Source organism: Zootoca vivipara, chromosome 5, assembly GCF_965207765.1.
Source record: "Zootoca vivipara chromosome 5, rZooViv2.hap1.1, whole genome shotgun sequence".
NCBI classification, from domain to species: domain Eukaryota; kingdom Metazoa; phylum Chordata; class Lepidosauria; order Squamata; family Lacertidae; genus Zootoca; species Zootoca vivipara.
Window position 1 is genome coordinate 92,336,567 of NC_142588.1, and position 14,557 is coordinate 92,351,123.

The window sequence follows — 14,557 nt, forward strand, 5'->3', positions numbered from 1 at the left end:
GAGCTCTGTATCCAACTCTGTGCATTGGGAATCTCGGAGTCGCTCCATCCCCTTGATCGCTTGCTCTCTTCTGAACTTTTTCTACAATGTCCTTTTTTGAGGGGAGGCGACCAGAAGTATACACATGTGGTTGTGCCGTAGATTTGTACCCCCCCCCCCGCTGCCCTTGAGTGCCTTGCTCTACCCGCCAGAGCTCTCTGAAGTCTAAAACCAACTTAATGACAAAACACTGAGCCTCCAGCCAGGGTATGAATTTCAACGCTGACTTTTTTTTTTAATAGAAAAAGAAAACAATCCTTCTGACAAAGTCACTTTCAATTAAGTTTGTAACAAATATCAAATAAAATACAAAAGGCTGTAAATTCTCAAGCCTCCCAACAAATGTACAAAAACGGGGGCGGCGGAGGGGGGGGGGGGAGGTTGGGTCCACGGGGTTCAAATACAACCAGAAAGCAGCTCAAGTTCTGTTAAGTCTGGCAGAGGCCTGCAGGGGTGACCCCCTCCTGCTTGGTGCTGCCTCGGCTTGAGTGTCCCCAGGCAGGGCTGGGAGACCAAGAGGGGAACCTCTTCTCCCAGTGCTCGCTTTTGCCCAGGGAGATTCTAATGCAACACACTTCAGAAGGCTTCGGGAGGAGGGGAACTATGACCGTGGAACACACACTGAGAGTGCACAACTTCGGCAACAACCCCGTCCCTTGCGAGGATGGTCAGGAAAGGGAGGAGGAGGAGGCAGCAGCAGCAGCAGGAGGCGGCAGCGGCTGGAAAAAGCAGCTTTCCCCCCTCGGGTCCACTCTTCCCACCCCAACTTCCTCCCCTTCAGAGCTGAAGGACTTTAAAAAGCCGGCAGGAGAGGGAAGGGGTTTTTACCTGGGCTGAGGAGGTCAGCAGAGCAGGTGGCAAGTAAACACAGCCCGACCCCCCTGCAGCGTGAGGTAGAGAGTTGCACCCTAAGATAAAACACCGTTGTAAAGGAGCAGGGGAAGAAAGAAGGTAGCAACAAGAACCAGTGCCTGGGCCAGGGGCACGGCGTCACCTTTGGTATGTGGCAGAGATGGGGGTTAAAGGAAGAGCTCCCTCCCTCCCTCTCTCCTGCCACCTCTCCCGGCCTGAAGGCGAATCTCACTGCCTGGGGACCTCTGCTGCTAAGGAATGTGGCGCGGGGCAACCTGGGGAGGACTGCAGGAGCCCCATGGGAACTGCGCCCTGCTTCTGCCTCCTGTCCCCAAATCAGAGAGCAAATGGTGCCCTTGTGTTCCTCAAAAATAAAAAGGAGAAAAAGAAGCAGCTACGGTGCTGAAGGGCTGCCCTGAGTGACTGCGAGCTTGGCAGTGTCCCATGCTGGTTCAAATATGGACCCACCTGGGCCGCCCGCCCCCCCAGCCTGAAAGAACCCAGGTTGGCCCCCAAGCTGCTGCTGGAAAGAGGAGCAAGAGTCGCTCAGGGGCCCTGGAACGCGCTGCTGCTGCCGTGCAGGCATCAGTGGCGGCTGGAGACCAGCCCTTTGACCTTGGACATCTTCTTGGTTGGCGGCCTCTGCTCTGTGTGCGGGGGGCACTCCCGTTCTGCCAGCTGCTGCTCCATCTCCTGGGCTGAGGAGGAGGCAGTGGCTTTCAGCGTCTTCTTTATGTTTGTGACCTGCAGGGAAGGAGAGAGGCAGAGATAAGGTTTCTTTGCAAGCATGAAAAAGCGGGGCACCCGCATTCCTCTGAAGTGCTAGTGGAGGGCAGAAGTTTTCTTTCCCAAGACGAGGCATAGGAGGGGGCACATCTACCCTGGTGTCAAGGAGTGGCTGGATGAAGAAGAGTGGTGGGAGGCACCAGCCGGGGAACCCCAACCAATATCAGGGAAGTTGAAGTCCCCCATGATTACTATTTCTTTCCTTTTTGAATGTTTGGCTATCTGCTCTAGGAAGGCATCATCCAAGTCTTCAGTTTGCCTTGGCGGTCTATAGCAGACACCCAAAGCAAGGTCACTCCTGTTTCTCTCTCCTACAATTTTTACCCATATACAGGTACTCTCAATCTGCTTTTCATGTTCCAGGTCATGGATTTCTTCACAAGTGTACACATCCTTTTTGCTACTCCTCCTCCCTTCCCGTTTGGTCTATTCCTTTTGAAGAGATTATACCCCTCAATTCCTACATTCCAGTCATGAGTCTCATCTCAGCAGGTTTCATTAATGCCTACCAGGTCATATTTGCTGTCCTGTATTAAAAGCTCCCCCCTTCATGGATCAATGCCTTGTCGTGGCGAAGGGGCTTGAATAACTCGGAGAAGCTATGAGCTATGCCATGCAGGGCCACCCAAGATGGACAGGTCATAGTGGAGAGTTTTGACTAAACGTGATCCACCTGGAGAAGGAACTGGCAAGCCACTCCAGTATCCCTGCCAAGAAAACTCCATGGACAAAGACAACAGGCATATAAAAGTTATGACGCTGGAAGATGAGCCCCTCAGGTCGGAAGGCGTCCAACATGCTACTGAGGAAGAGCGGAGGACAAGTACAAGTAGATTCAGAGCTGATGAAGCGGCTGGGCCAAAGCCGAAAGGATGCTCAGTTGCGGATATGCCTGGAAGCGAAAGGAAAGTCCGATGCTGTAAAGAAAAATATTGCATAGGAACCTGGAATGTAAGAACCATGAGTGGAGGTAAGCTGGATGTGGTCAAAAATGAGATGACAAGAATAAATATTGACATCCTGGGCATCAGTGAACTAAAATGGAAGGGAATGGGCGAATTCAGTTCGGGTGACTATCATATCTACTACTGTGGGCAAGAATCCTGTAGCAGAAATGGAGTGGCCCTCATAGTCAACAAAAGAGTGGCAAAAGCTGTAATGGGATGCAATCTCAAAAATGACAGAATGATCTCGATACGAATCCAAGGCAGACCTTTTAACATCACAGTAATCCAAGTTTATGCACCAACTACCGGTGCTGAAGAAAGTGAAATTGACCAATTCTATGAAGACCTACAACAACTTCTAGAAATGACACCAAAGAAGGATGTTCTTCTCATTACAGGGGATTGGAATGCTAAAGTAGGGAATCAAGAGATAAAAGGAACAACTGGCAAGTTTGGCCTTGGAGTTCAAAATGAAGCAGGGCAAAGGCTAATAGAGTTCTGTCAAGAGAACAAGCTGGTCATCACAAACACTCTCTTCCAACAACACAAGAGACGACTCTACACATGGATATCACCAAATGGGCAGCATCGAAATCAGATTGATTATATTCTCTGCAGCCAAAGATGGAGAAGCTCTATACAGTCAGCAAAAACAAGACCTGGAGCTGACTGTAACTCAGATCATCAGCTTCTTATAGCAAAATTCCAGCTTAAACTGAAGAAAGTAGGAAAAAGCACTGGGCCAGTAAGATACAATCTGAATCAAATCCCTTATGAATACACAGTGGAAGTGAGGAACAGGTTTAAGGATTTAGATTTGGTGGACAGAGTGCCTGAAGAACTATGGATGGAGGCTCGTAACATTATACAGGAGGCAGCAACGAAAACCATCCCAAGGAAAAGGAAATGCAAGAAAGCAAAATGGCTATCCAACGAGGCCTTACAAATAGCGGAGGAGAGGAGGCAAGCAAAATGCAAGGGAGATAGGGAAAGATACAGGAAACTGAATGCAGATTTCCAAAAAACAGCAAGGAGAGACAAGAGGGTCTTCTTAAATGAGCAATGCAAAGAAATAGAGGAAAACAATAGAATGGGGAAAACCAGAGATCTGTTCAAGAAAATTGGAGATATGAAAGGAACATTTTGTACAAAGATTACCATAATCAAGGACAAAAGTGGTAAGGACCTAACAGAAGCAGAAGACATCAAGAAGAGGTGGCAGGAATACACAGAGGAATTATACCAGAAAGATATGGAGGTCTCGTACACCCCAGGTAGTGTGGTTGCTGACCTTGAGCCAGACATCTTGGAGAGTGAAGTCAAATGGGCCTTAGAAAGCACTGCTAATAACAAGGCCAGTGGAAGTGATGATATTCCAGCTGAACTATTTAAAATTTTAAAAGATGATGCTGTTAAGGTGCTACACCCAATATGCCAGCAAGTTTGGAAAACTCAGCAATGGCCAGAGGATTGGAGAAGATCAGTCTACATCCCAATTCCAAAGAAGGGCAGTGCCAAAGAATGCTGCAACTACCGCACAATTGCGCTCATTTCACACGCTAGCAAGGTTATGCTTAAAATTCTACAAGGCAGGCTTAGGCAGTATGTGGACCGAGAACTCCCAGAAGTGCAAGCTGGATTTCGAAAGGGCAGAGGAACCAGAGACCAAATAGCAAACATGCGCTGGATTATGGAGAAAGCTAGAGAGTTCCAGAAAAACGTCTACTTCTGCTTCATTGACTATGCAAAAGCCTTTGACTGTGTCGACCACAGCAAACTATGGCAAGTTCTTAAAGAAATGGGAGTGCCTGATCACCTCATCTGTCTCCTGAGAAATCTCTATGTGGGACAAGAAGCTACAGTTAGAACTGGATATGGAACAACTGAGTGGTTCAAAATTGGGAAAGGAGTACGACAAGGTTGTATATTGTCTCCCTGCTTATTTAACTTATATGCAGAATTCATCATGCGAAAGGCTGGACTAGATGAATCCCAAGCCGGAATTAAGATTGCCGGAAGAAATATCAACAACCTCAGATATGCAGATGACACAACCTTGATGGCAGAAAGCGAGGAGGAATTAAAGAACCTTTTAATGAGGGTGAAAGAGGAGAGCGCAAAATATGGTCTGAAGCTCAACATCAAAAAAACCAAGATCATGGCCACTGGTCCCATCACCTCCTGGCAAATAGAAGGGGAAGAAATGGAGGCAGTGAGAGATTTTACTTTCTTGGGCTCCTTGATCACTGCAGATGGTGACAGCAGTCACGAAATTAAAAGACGCCTGCTTCTTGGGAGAAAAGCAATGACAAACCTAGACAGCATCTTAAAAAGCAGAGACATCACTTTGCCGACAAAGGTCCGTATAGTTAAAGCTATGGTTTTCCCAGTAGTGATGTATGGAAGTGAGAGCTGGACCATAAAGAAGGCTGATCGTCGAAGAATTGATGCTTTTGAATTATGGTGCTGGAGGAGACTCTTGAGAGTCCCATGGACTGCTAGAAGATCAAACCTATCCATTCTTAAGGAAATCAGCCCTGAGTGCTCCCTGGAAGGACAGATCGTGAAGCTGAGGCTCCAATACTTTGGCCACCTCATGAGAAGAGAAGAATCCTTGGAAAAGACCCTGATGTTGGGAAAGATTGAGGGCACTAGGAGAAGGGGACGACAGAGGACGAGATGGTTGGACAGTGTTCTCGAAGCTACGAACATGAGTTTGACCAAACTGCGGGAGGCAGTGCAAGACAGGAGTGCCTGGCGTGCTATGGTCCATGGGGTCACGAAGAGTCGGACACGACTAAACGACTAAACAACAACAACAATTAAAAGCTCCAGTTCATCTTGTTTGTTTCCCATACTCTGTGCATTTGTGTAGAGACAACTGAAACCACGTGTAGAGACAACTGTTCCCTGCAGCCGCTTCCTTCCTGTAGTTTCTTGCCTTTTAGCAGGTTTCTGGAACACCAGCTCAGTTTCCTGTGCATCAATGAAGCTATTACCCCCCAGTGCCAGGTGCTTGTTCCCCCCCCCAAAAAAGATCTAGTTTAAAGCTCTCCTGATCAGATTCTCAAGACTCTTGGCAAACACATTATTGCCAATTGCTGTGAGGTGCGGCCCATCTCTCGCCAGAAGTCCTACATCAAGGAAGCGGAGACCATGATCCAAGAAGCCAAATCCTTCCTGACGACACCACCTGTACAGCCAGTGGTTTACCTCAAGCATTTTCCTCTCTCTTCTTGGGCCACGACCTTCAACAGGAAGGAGTGATGTCTCTTCAGCTCCCTGCCCAGCGTCTCATAATCCCTTGCTATGTGTTGCAGGCTGTGTGTGGCAGTATTATTTGTACCCACATGAATCAGAAAGAAGGGGTAGTAGTCAGTGGGCTTTAGAAGACTTGGCAACTTCTCCGTCACATCATGAATCTTTGCACCTGGAAGACAGCACACCTCCTGTGACATCCCGTTTCCTCCACACACTACTGCCTCTGTTCCCCTCGGTAGTATCATCCTGACTCGTCTCCTCCTCCTCTGGGGAGTAGCAGGAATCATTCTATGGGCTGTGCCTTCCAAAGGCTGCTTGGAGTGTTCTGAGGTCTGCTTCTGTTGTTCTCGAAGTCTTCCCCTCTTGTTTATTGGAGCTTATTTTGAAATTGTTGGGACAAGTTACAAAGCCTGGAAACTTATGGTTTGAGTACTTCCTACTCCTTCCTCCCAGCTCTCTGGGCTGCAATTCCCTATCTCTGGTGTCGTCTCCACAGAAGGTAGCAAGTATGTTATCAGCATACTCATCCAAGGTCAGTAGCCTTAGATCTGATGGGGTTAGATCAAGAACGGAAAAAGGCTCCTCCAAATCCATCTACCCCCGTCTTTCTCCTCGGGGTGGTGGTGGCAATAATCGTTCTGTGCACTGTACCTTTCACAGCCACCTTCTGAGTGTCTTCTGAGGTTGGCAACTGCTCTCCTAGCTCCTCTGTCCCAGAAACGGTGTCCAAGGTGAGAGTACAGAAGCGATTTTGCAACTCTAATGACAAAGTGTGGTTTGTGACTGTCCTACTTCTGTGTGTCGCATTCCTCCAAGGGTTAGACCAGGCATCCCCAAACTCGGCCCTCCAGATGTTTTTGGACTACAATTCCCACTGGTCCTGTTAGCTAGAGATCATGGGAGTTGTAGCCCCAAAACATCTAGAGAGCAGAGTTTGGGGGATGCCTGGGTTAGACCCTTGCTATGGGCAATCTTTCTCCACCCTGGGGGCACCCCATCTATCTTGGTGCAAACAGACTTGGTACACTCTGACCTGTGAATCTTTGCTGACGAAGAATTGTCGAAACAGGGCCTTGTCGTGATTTTTTACTGGAATTTATTTTTATTTGCCTACTATACTGGGATTGATTCCTATTTGAACTCTTCATCTCACAAATAAAACCTTGTGAAGATATATTTGAAATCCATTTTTCTTCTGGCCTGAGTTCTTGCAATTTACTGCTTATTTCTGAACTTTACCAAGAACTCCAATTTCTACTACACCTTCTCTTCCAGCAAGACAACCAGCTTGCACTTGCTACAAGTGTGCTGTTGCTTGTTCTCTGGCAGAATGACAAACATGGCACAGGTGTTACAGGTCACTGCAGCAGCTCCCTCACTCTCCAAGTCTCTGGTCCTACGCACACCACGAGACAGAACTCTTGGCCTCCCCTTTAAACTCCCCCGCTAAACGCCCTTGCAAATGCCCCTGTTTGCGAGCTCTGGTCACGAGCTCCCAGGATCTGCACTGAGCTAAGTTTATCAGGCGATATAGATGGACTGAATGACCAAATAATGTGAAAAATAAAGTGCTGAGAAAGGTTTGAGAGGAAGAACCTAAGAGGAGTGATTACGAATTGTTCCTTTTTAGGCAGTAGCATGCTGCCCTCTAGAGGCCAGAAGACTCACAGGAGCCATCCTGAGAAGAACTGACAAACTTCAGTATTGATTTTGAGCATTAGTTCCCACAAAGCTAAAGTACGGACATCCTCCAGGAGAAGATTCCACAGGAATAGTGAACGTTGCAGAGGAAAAGTCTCAACGTTCTTGCATTTACTCCAGCACGGTTAGAAACGAGGGCTGCTGCTTGCTGCTTGTCCTAGAGAATGGAGAAATTAATGGGGGGGGGCCATTACCTACCTCTGTCTCTACCTGCTGCTGGGTTCGGTTGTGGTTCTCTTTGTACTGGTTGGCTCTAAGCACCTGCTGCTCAATTCCTAACAGAACTGCTTCGCACCCATCACACCTGTAAACACAATACTTGCGCAGTCAATGTCAGAAAGATGGCAGGAGGTGGGGCTCTGCCTAAACCGAAGAAAGAGTGGGAAAGTTGGGAAACCCTGCTGGGGGCAGCTTACCATTCATGGAGTGTTTTGATGATGTTGCTGATGTCCTTCCTCTGGATGTCCCTGCCAATGCAGAAGTCCACTTCCAGCATCTGGTTGCGCTGGTCCAGCTTCCCCTGGATGATGTCGGTGTAAACGGCCTCGATGATCAGGTCTTCCAGCTCCCGCAGGTTCCGCATCTCCAGGTCATTCAGCAACACCGAGTAAGGAATACACTGGGGGAGAGAAGGGAGCCCAGGTGAGAAGCTGCCACTTGGGGGCACAGACCAGCAGGAACACCCTGGAGCCTAGACCAAAACATGCTTTTGTTTATAGGTGCTCACTGTTTTATAGGATATCTGCCAACTTCACACTTAGAATAATAGAAATGTAGAGTTGGAATGTAGAAATCTCAAGTAAAGCATCCATAACAGATGGCCATCCAACGTCTAGCAGCTGAGATTATTAGAACTTAAGTTTCTTTTTTTAAAATTTTTAATTTTTTTTAGAACTTAAGTTTCTCAAATAACTTTAGCATGTCAAGGAGAGTTGTTGCGTGCATGGAGCAAGGTCTGCTTGTGTAATGGAACTACACCCCCCCCAAAAAAAATCTGTTCTGGAGGGTTAGGGAAAACCCCAAAGCAGGTTTAGGGGGTGAAGGGGAGAAATCTTGTTGCGTGAGCAGGCATCATTCCCCACATACACACCCCCATGCAGAGGTATGTTGAATTCACCCAGAGTATCTGAAGGACAGGGACGAAGGTCAAAAATGCTGGTACTGAGCCATCAGTGGCTAGCATGCAGGGGGGGGTTCCCCCAAAGGCAGAGGACATTTAAGAGGAAGGCCCAAGTTGAAAAGGTTTGAGAGAAACGGAACTAAAAGAACATGGCAGATGTTAGATATAACACAGCAAGGGCACATCATGCTTTACTGGGGAGCACCAGGGATTCAGAGGCAGTTTCCATTTTTACTCATGCGTTGCCAATCGGAAGACAAGCCCCATCCATGAAATGCATGAAGGGTGCGCTCTAATAGCAGTACTTGTGACACTACAGCCAGGCTTAGCCTGTTATTACTTGTTGTAACCTATCTGCCGAAGTCAATGGAAAAACTGCTCCAGTTCTTGCTATTTTCCAGAAATACCGAATGGGATACAGGGCTACTATTAAGAACTAAAGTTGACACAGATACCTAGCCATCCATGAGTTACGCCAGGGAGTTATGATTTGGGAGAGATGGCAAAGGATAAACGATCAAGCCATGTGATAAGTGATCAAAAGAAGCCAAAGTGATTCAGGCATAAATGTTTCAATTCAGCAGCTGCTCTCTCTACTTCCCCCAAAGCCTCCTGAAAGCACCAGGGATTCATGTCCCACAAGTCTATTCTATACCCTTTGCTTCTCAAGATCAACAGATGTCAAAAGTTCCCAAAAGGTTTGCCTTCAAATTGGCTGGTCTTAGGGCCAATACTTTACCTTCATTCTGGAAGCTAAGCTGACAATAGTTAAGTGCTTTAACTTGTTCTTCTGAGCCCCGGTTAGCTCTGGCAGGTTAGTCTTGTTTGCTGTCCAAGAAATCAAATTAAAGAAAAACTTCAGGTTATGTGCTTCAATTGAATTACTCAACCCTGCTGACTCCATTCACACAATTCTGAGCCACATTCTCTGCCACACCAAAGAATGCTCCCACTTCCCTATAGGCACTGGCAAATGGAGAAGCAGGGGGCAGTTATCAGAATACGAATCTCTGTAAAGCAGAGTCTGCATTTCCCAACCTGATAACCATCCTAAATGTTTATAATTGTAACTCCCATCAACTCAAACCAGAATGGCCAATGGTCAATGGAGTCCAAACCATCTAAAGGGGATCAAGTTGAGAAAGGCTGACATGGACTGTCATTTCACTGTATCTATAACCAAAAAGAGAAAACCAGAGCAATGTGGCTTTAACTCTCCTTAAATTGCAAGCAAGTGAAAACCTGCACAAGACAGAACTTTGTTCCAGCATCCACACATTTCTTTCATTTTTCAAAAAAACAAAGTGGTGGAACAAGCAGTAGGACATTGGGTATGAATTGCTTACCAGAATCCATGAATTTTGCACTGATATTACACAAGGTTTCTGAAGTTTCTAATCCCTCCATTGTGCTTCACCAATAAATCCATTTTAGATCACCATTCACGGTATTCCAGTGTTTAAATTACAAAATACCATGAGTAGGATATCCACCCTCACACAACCAATTGCCATAAGTTGGTTTGAGCATGTGAGAAGTGCGCAAGTATTGTGTGTTTTGCAAAGATTATCCCTTTAAACGATCTGATGTAGAATGTATGGCAACTTTAGAAGACTCAGGTGGTAAATTTTCGATGAGAACCAAGTTTAGGCACAACTTATTGACAAGGCAGATTTGGTAACAGGAAAGTTTCAAATCTCATTATTCTTACAATGTCCTTGAAATCTGCAAAGCGGGGGAGCTGGGAGACTTTTGGATAGAGAAGCAATGTGGCACTGGGAACCAGTGCAAGTCACAGCAAATCATTTCAGCTGGACTGATAAAGTAACTTCCTAGTTAACATTTGGAGCCACCCAAGTTCACATGCTCTGCTGGAGGAACTGGACACGGAGGAATGGGTTAATTTCTTTCAGGGGCAGAAATCACTCCAGGTATGAGATAAGTTAACCGGTGCAAGGTCAAGCAAGCCAGTTGTTATGGCAATGGCTCATTAGACAGTGAGCCTTGAGAAGTGAGTCTGTGTTATGTCTTGAATTGCTGGATCATCAGAAATACTTTGTATTTGTATGCATATATCTGCCGAAGTCAAAAACCAACAAGCTGTACGTATATATCAACATCCACTTTTTGGATCTTAAACTGCCTCCATGTGGTGACTGGAACTGGGGGCAACTTCTGCTACGTGGGTATCTCACCTCAGATTCCAAACATGCTCTGCATGCAGAAGATCTGAGGTTCAATTCCTGGCACACCCAGTTAGAAAGATCTCAGACAACAAGGCTTAGAAAGACCTCTGAGGACTTGCTGAACCCATAGTATGATGCATTAATGCAGCTTCACATGTTGCTATGTTTTTAGTGAAGAGCAGAATAAATTAATACTATTTATAAAGTGCCTGAAATGTTACATGCTGTACAATGGAATACTTCAGGGTCAACAGTGAAACTGGAAGGAAGGGTAAAATTAGTAGGAAGGGAAGGTGCAGGGCTCAGAAGAGATCACGAGGGAAGAGCAGAAAGAAGACAGAAAGGGGAGCAGAAATGGATGTGAAGGAAGAGGAAGGAATTGTGATAGAAACTGAACAGGACAACCTGAAGCACAGCTGCTGCTCTGCTCTTGGGCAATTAAAAGATCTGCAGTGCAGAGTAAGGAGTGCACACAATAAATGGTTTTAGAGATGAGCTCCATCTGAAAAGGACAGAAATTTTGTTGGAAGGAACTAAGGCAGACAGATCTGGCAGATTTTGAGATTTTCCATGAACTTGGCCAAGGAAGAAACTGGCGATGCCAGAAGCCAAGGAAGACACAATAGTGTTAAAATGCATTCTAGAATTGCAGCTGCCTCTTACCTATATAGTCCGGGTATGTTCCATAGGCAAAGAGATTCAACAGCTGAAAATAAGCAGCGTTGGGACCTTCAGCAAGCTGCATATGAAGAAAAAAGAAAGGAAGAGACCCATTACAGTAGAGTGCTATTGATCCCATGGCTAGTCAAGTATTAAGACTATTCCAAGGGTTATCAAATTACACTATTGCAAGCTTGCTTAAATCAAGGAGACAGCACTGGTCAAGGCCAGTTGTTTCAGCAATGGAGCTTCCTGTTTTCCAGGTTCAACCTTACATGTGGAAAATGGTACTGCTAAAGCAGCGTTCAGCAAAGTGGGTGCCCTCTAGAGGTTTGGACCACAACTCCCATCATCCCTGACCATTGGCCATGCTGGCTGGAACTGATGAATGATGTAGTCTGTGCTGCTGAAGACCGCCCTAAATAGAACAGATTCCATATTCATTGTTTCACAGAATCTTCTGGCACACAGACTGTGTCAACTTTGCAGGCTGTTGCATGTAAGCCAATATATGACCCAAGTACTTTGGCCAGGAACCCACAGCACCTTCCAATATACCACTTCTTGCCATTTTGTCAGGACCAAGAAACTATGGTTGATGGCTTCAGTACAAGTTAAGATGTTAAGCCATGGTTTGAAGTTGGGTTAATGCCCTGGCTTGTTCTGAAGCCGTAAACCATACAGCAGGCTTACATGTAATGTTAAACCATGATTTAGAACAGGCATCCCCAAACTTCGGCCATCCAGATGTTTTGGACTACAATTCCCATCTTCCCCAACCACTGGTCCTGTTAGCTAGGGATCATGGGAGTTGTAGGCCAAAAATCTGGAGGGTCGAGTTTGGGGATGCCTGATTTAGAACAATGAGCATGAGTTATATTGAGCACAAGAGAAGGCTTGAGCTCCCACACTCCACTCACCCACCTACCCAGTACAACCTGGAAAATTACCTGAGCAGTTTGCTTTCACTTTCCACAAAACTTGGTTTGTCATGACTTACAAACTAGAAATGGCAATTTAATTAAGCAAGCCAGCAGCATAATTTATGGTTTGAAACTCACCAGTCTCCAGGAAATCGGTCACACTCACCTCTTGCACATTTGTTAATTCCAGCAGCTCACCAAAGACATAAACCCCAGGGGCCTCAAGCACTTGGCTGATGAGGGCAGTCAGAGCTGTTCCACTGGTGCCTTTGGCTAATAAAATAAACTGCTCAAGGAGATTACAGGACGGTTTCTGTTCCCCTGCCATTCTAGATGGTTTTACCTTTCAAAGAGAAAAAGGGGATAAATCACTACTCAAGCACTGCTAAGAAATAATATGAGTGTGGCCAAGGTGGCAAATGTGTCTCAGTTTTGCTTCCTGCTAAAAAAAAAAGGTAATCCAACGGAAGTGAGAAGTTTACTAATGCACAAAGCAGCAGCACCTTAACCCCAAACACAACTGCGTACACGCTTGTGGAAGGTTGAGAAACAGTAGCTGAAGAGCATTGCTTTTTAAGGACACAACCTACATTACTCCAGTAGGAGAGTGGGTGAACCCTTGGGAAATATACCTCTAAGTCCAGAGAGCCGTGGAAACAATGCCAGAATTGTCATCAACATAAATGATTTCAGAATTGCTTCCAAATCCTGTTTCTGCATTTCAACTTTTAAAGTACGGCTGTGAACTTTCCCCTTGATTTTACTGTTCCATCTTTCTTTCATATGCTTTGTTTTTTGTTTTGTTTTTACAATCGAAGGGTATGAATTTCATTAAAACAAACAAACAAACAAATATTCGTATGCCCTCAGGGGAAGAGGTGAAAATTCCCTTTTGGGAGCATACAATGCTATCTTGGTTTTCAAATATAATCTGTTCTGGAAGTCCATTTGAGTTCCGAAAACTAGAGGCATTCTAAAACTGAGGTACCACTGTACGTACCGGTATTATAAATATGTGTGTGCATTACATATATGCAACACACACACACATTGTTTTTATTATATACTTTGTGGTTTTATTCTGTGAACCACCCTGAGATCTTTGGATGAAAGGCGAAATACACACTTAATAAACAACAACAATGCATACGCCCCCGCCCACTGCATATATATATATATATATATATATATATATATATATATATATTATGAAAGGCGGAATACGTGATAAATAACAATAACAATAATGTTGCATACGCCCCCTCCCACTGCATATATATTATAGGTCACACACAGGGGAGGGAAAATGGGAGAAAGGCGTTATTGCTATGCGCTTAACGGGACAGGGCGCTGCAGGGCGTTCTCCGGCAACGAATGACGGGAGGAGGGCCGGTGTGCCTGGGGGGCTCCCTCTCCCCCCGCACCTCCCCCCGCCCGGTGAGGGAGGCCGCCATCGCCTCTGCCGAGGGGGAAACCGGCCCCCCACCCCCACCGACCCAGCGGGGGCCACCCTCCTCCCCACGACCAGCCCCACAATCGCCGCCGCCGCCGCCCTGGCCACGGGGCCGTCTCCCCTGCCGCAGCCCCTACCTGGCAGCCTCCTCCTCGCTCGCTTCCTCCGCCCGTGCCGCACCTCAGGCCGCCATGACAGCGGCAGCGGCGGCGGCGGAGGAGTAGAAGGAGGCGGAGAGGGACCGGCAAGAGCGTCGCGCGCGTGCGCCGCCGCCTCCGCTCCGGCGGGGAACTGCCTCCCCCGCGAACGAAGGTTCCGCCTGGGGAGACTCAGCGCCGCCTCACATTAATAATAATAATAATAATAATAATAATAATAATAATAATAATAATAATAATAATAATAATAATAATAATAATTTTCAGTGTCAAAGCAACAAAAAATACAGAACAAGCGCACGAAACAAACCTCCCCCCACTATATATATATGTGTGTGTATGTATGTATATATGTATATGTATATATGTATACTGTATATGTAAAACTATAGTTATACCCAGCCCCTCTGGGCTGCTTCCATAATATTCATTATGATTATACATATTACTAGCACAGCCATCCCTGCCCGG

The 14,557-nt window shown here is 46.2% G+C and overlaps 1 protein-coding gene across 1 annotated transcript; it reads right to left on the bottom strand.

Moving 5' to 3' along the window:
• Positions 1-249: 249 nt before the first annotated feature.
• Positions 250-14,204, bottom strand: COPS7B (COP9 signalosome subunit 7B). The gene is made up of 7 exons (XM_035133885.3): positions 14,066-14,204; positions 12,642-12,818; positions 11,556-11,631; positions 9,446-9,534; positions 8,003-8,205; positions 7,785-7,890; positions 250-1,635 (listed from the first exon to the last, which is right to left on the bottom strand). The coding sequence occupies exons 2-7, from the start codon at positions 12,801-12,803 to the stop codon at positions 1,477-1,479; spliced, it is 795 nt and encodes a 264-aa protein (XP_034989776.1). The 5' UTR covers positions 12,804-12,818; positions 14,066-14,204; the 3' UTR covers positions 250-1,476.
• Between the last annotated feature and the right edge of the window lie 353 nt (positions 14,205-14,557).

Excerpts from the sequence above, each read along its gene's own strand:
- COPS7B (XM_035133885.3), bottom strand. The coding sequence starts at position 12,803 with ATGGCAGGGGAACAGAAACCGTCCTGTAATCTCCTTGAGCAGTTTATT. Across the intron at positions 9,535-11,555 it reads AACATACCCGGACTATATAG|CAAACAAGACTAACCTGCCA; the intron begins GTAAGAGGCAGC and ends TTTCTTGGACAG. Across the intron at positions 8,206-9,445 it reads GCTTAGCTTCCAGAATGAAG|TGTATTCCTTACTCGGTGTT; the intron begins GTAAAGTATTGG and ends TCTCTCCCCCAG.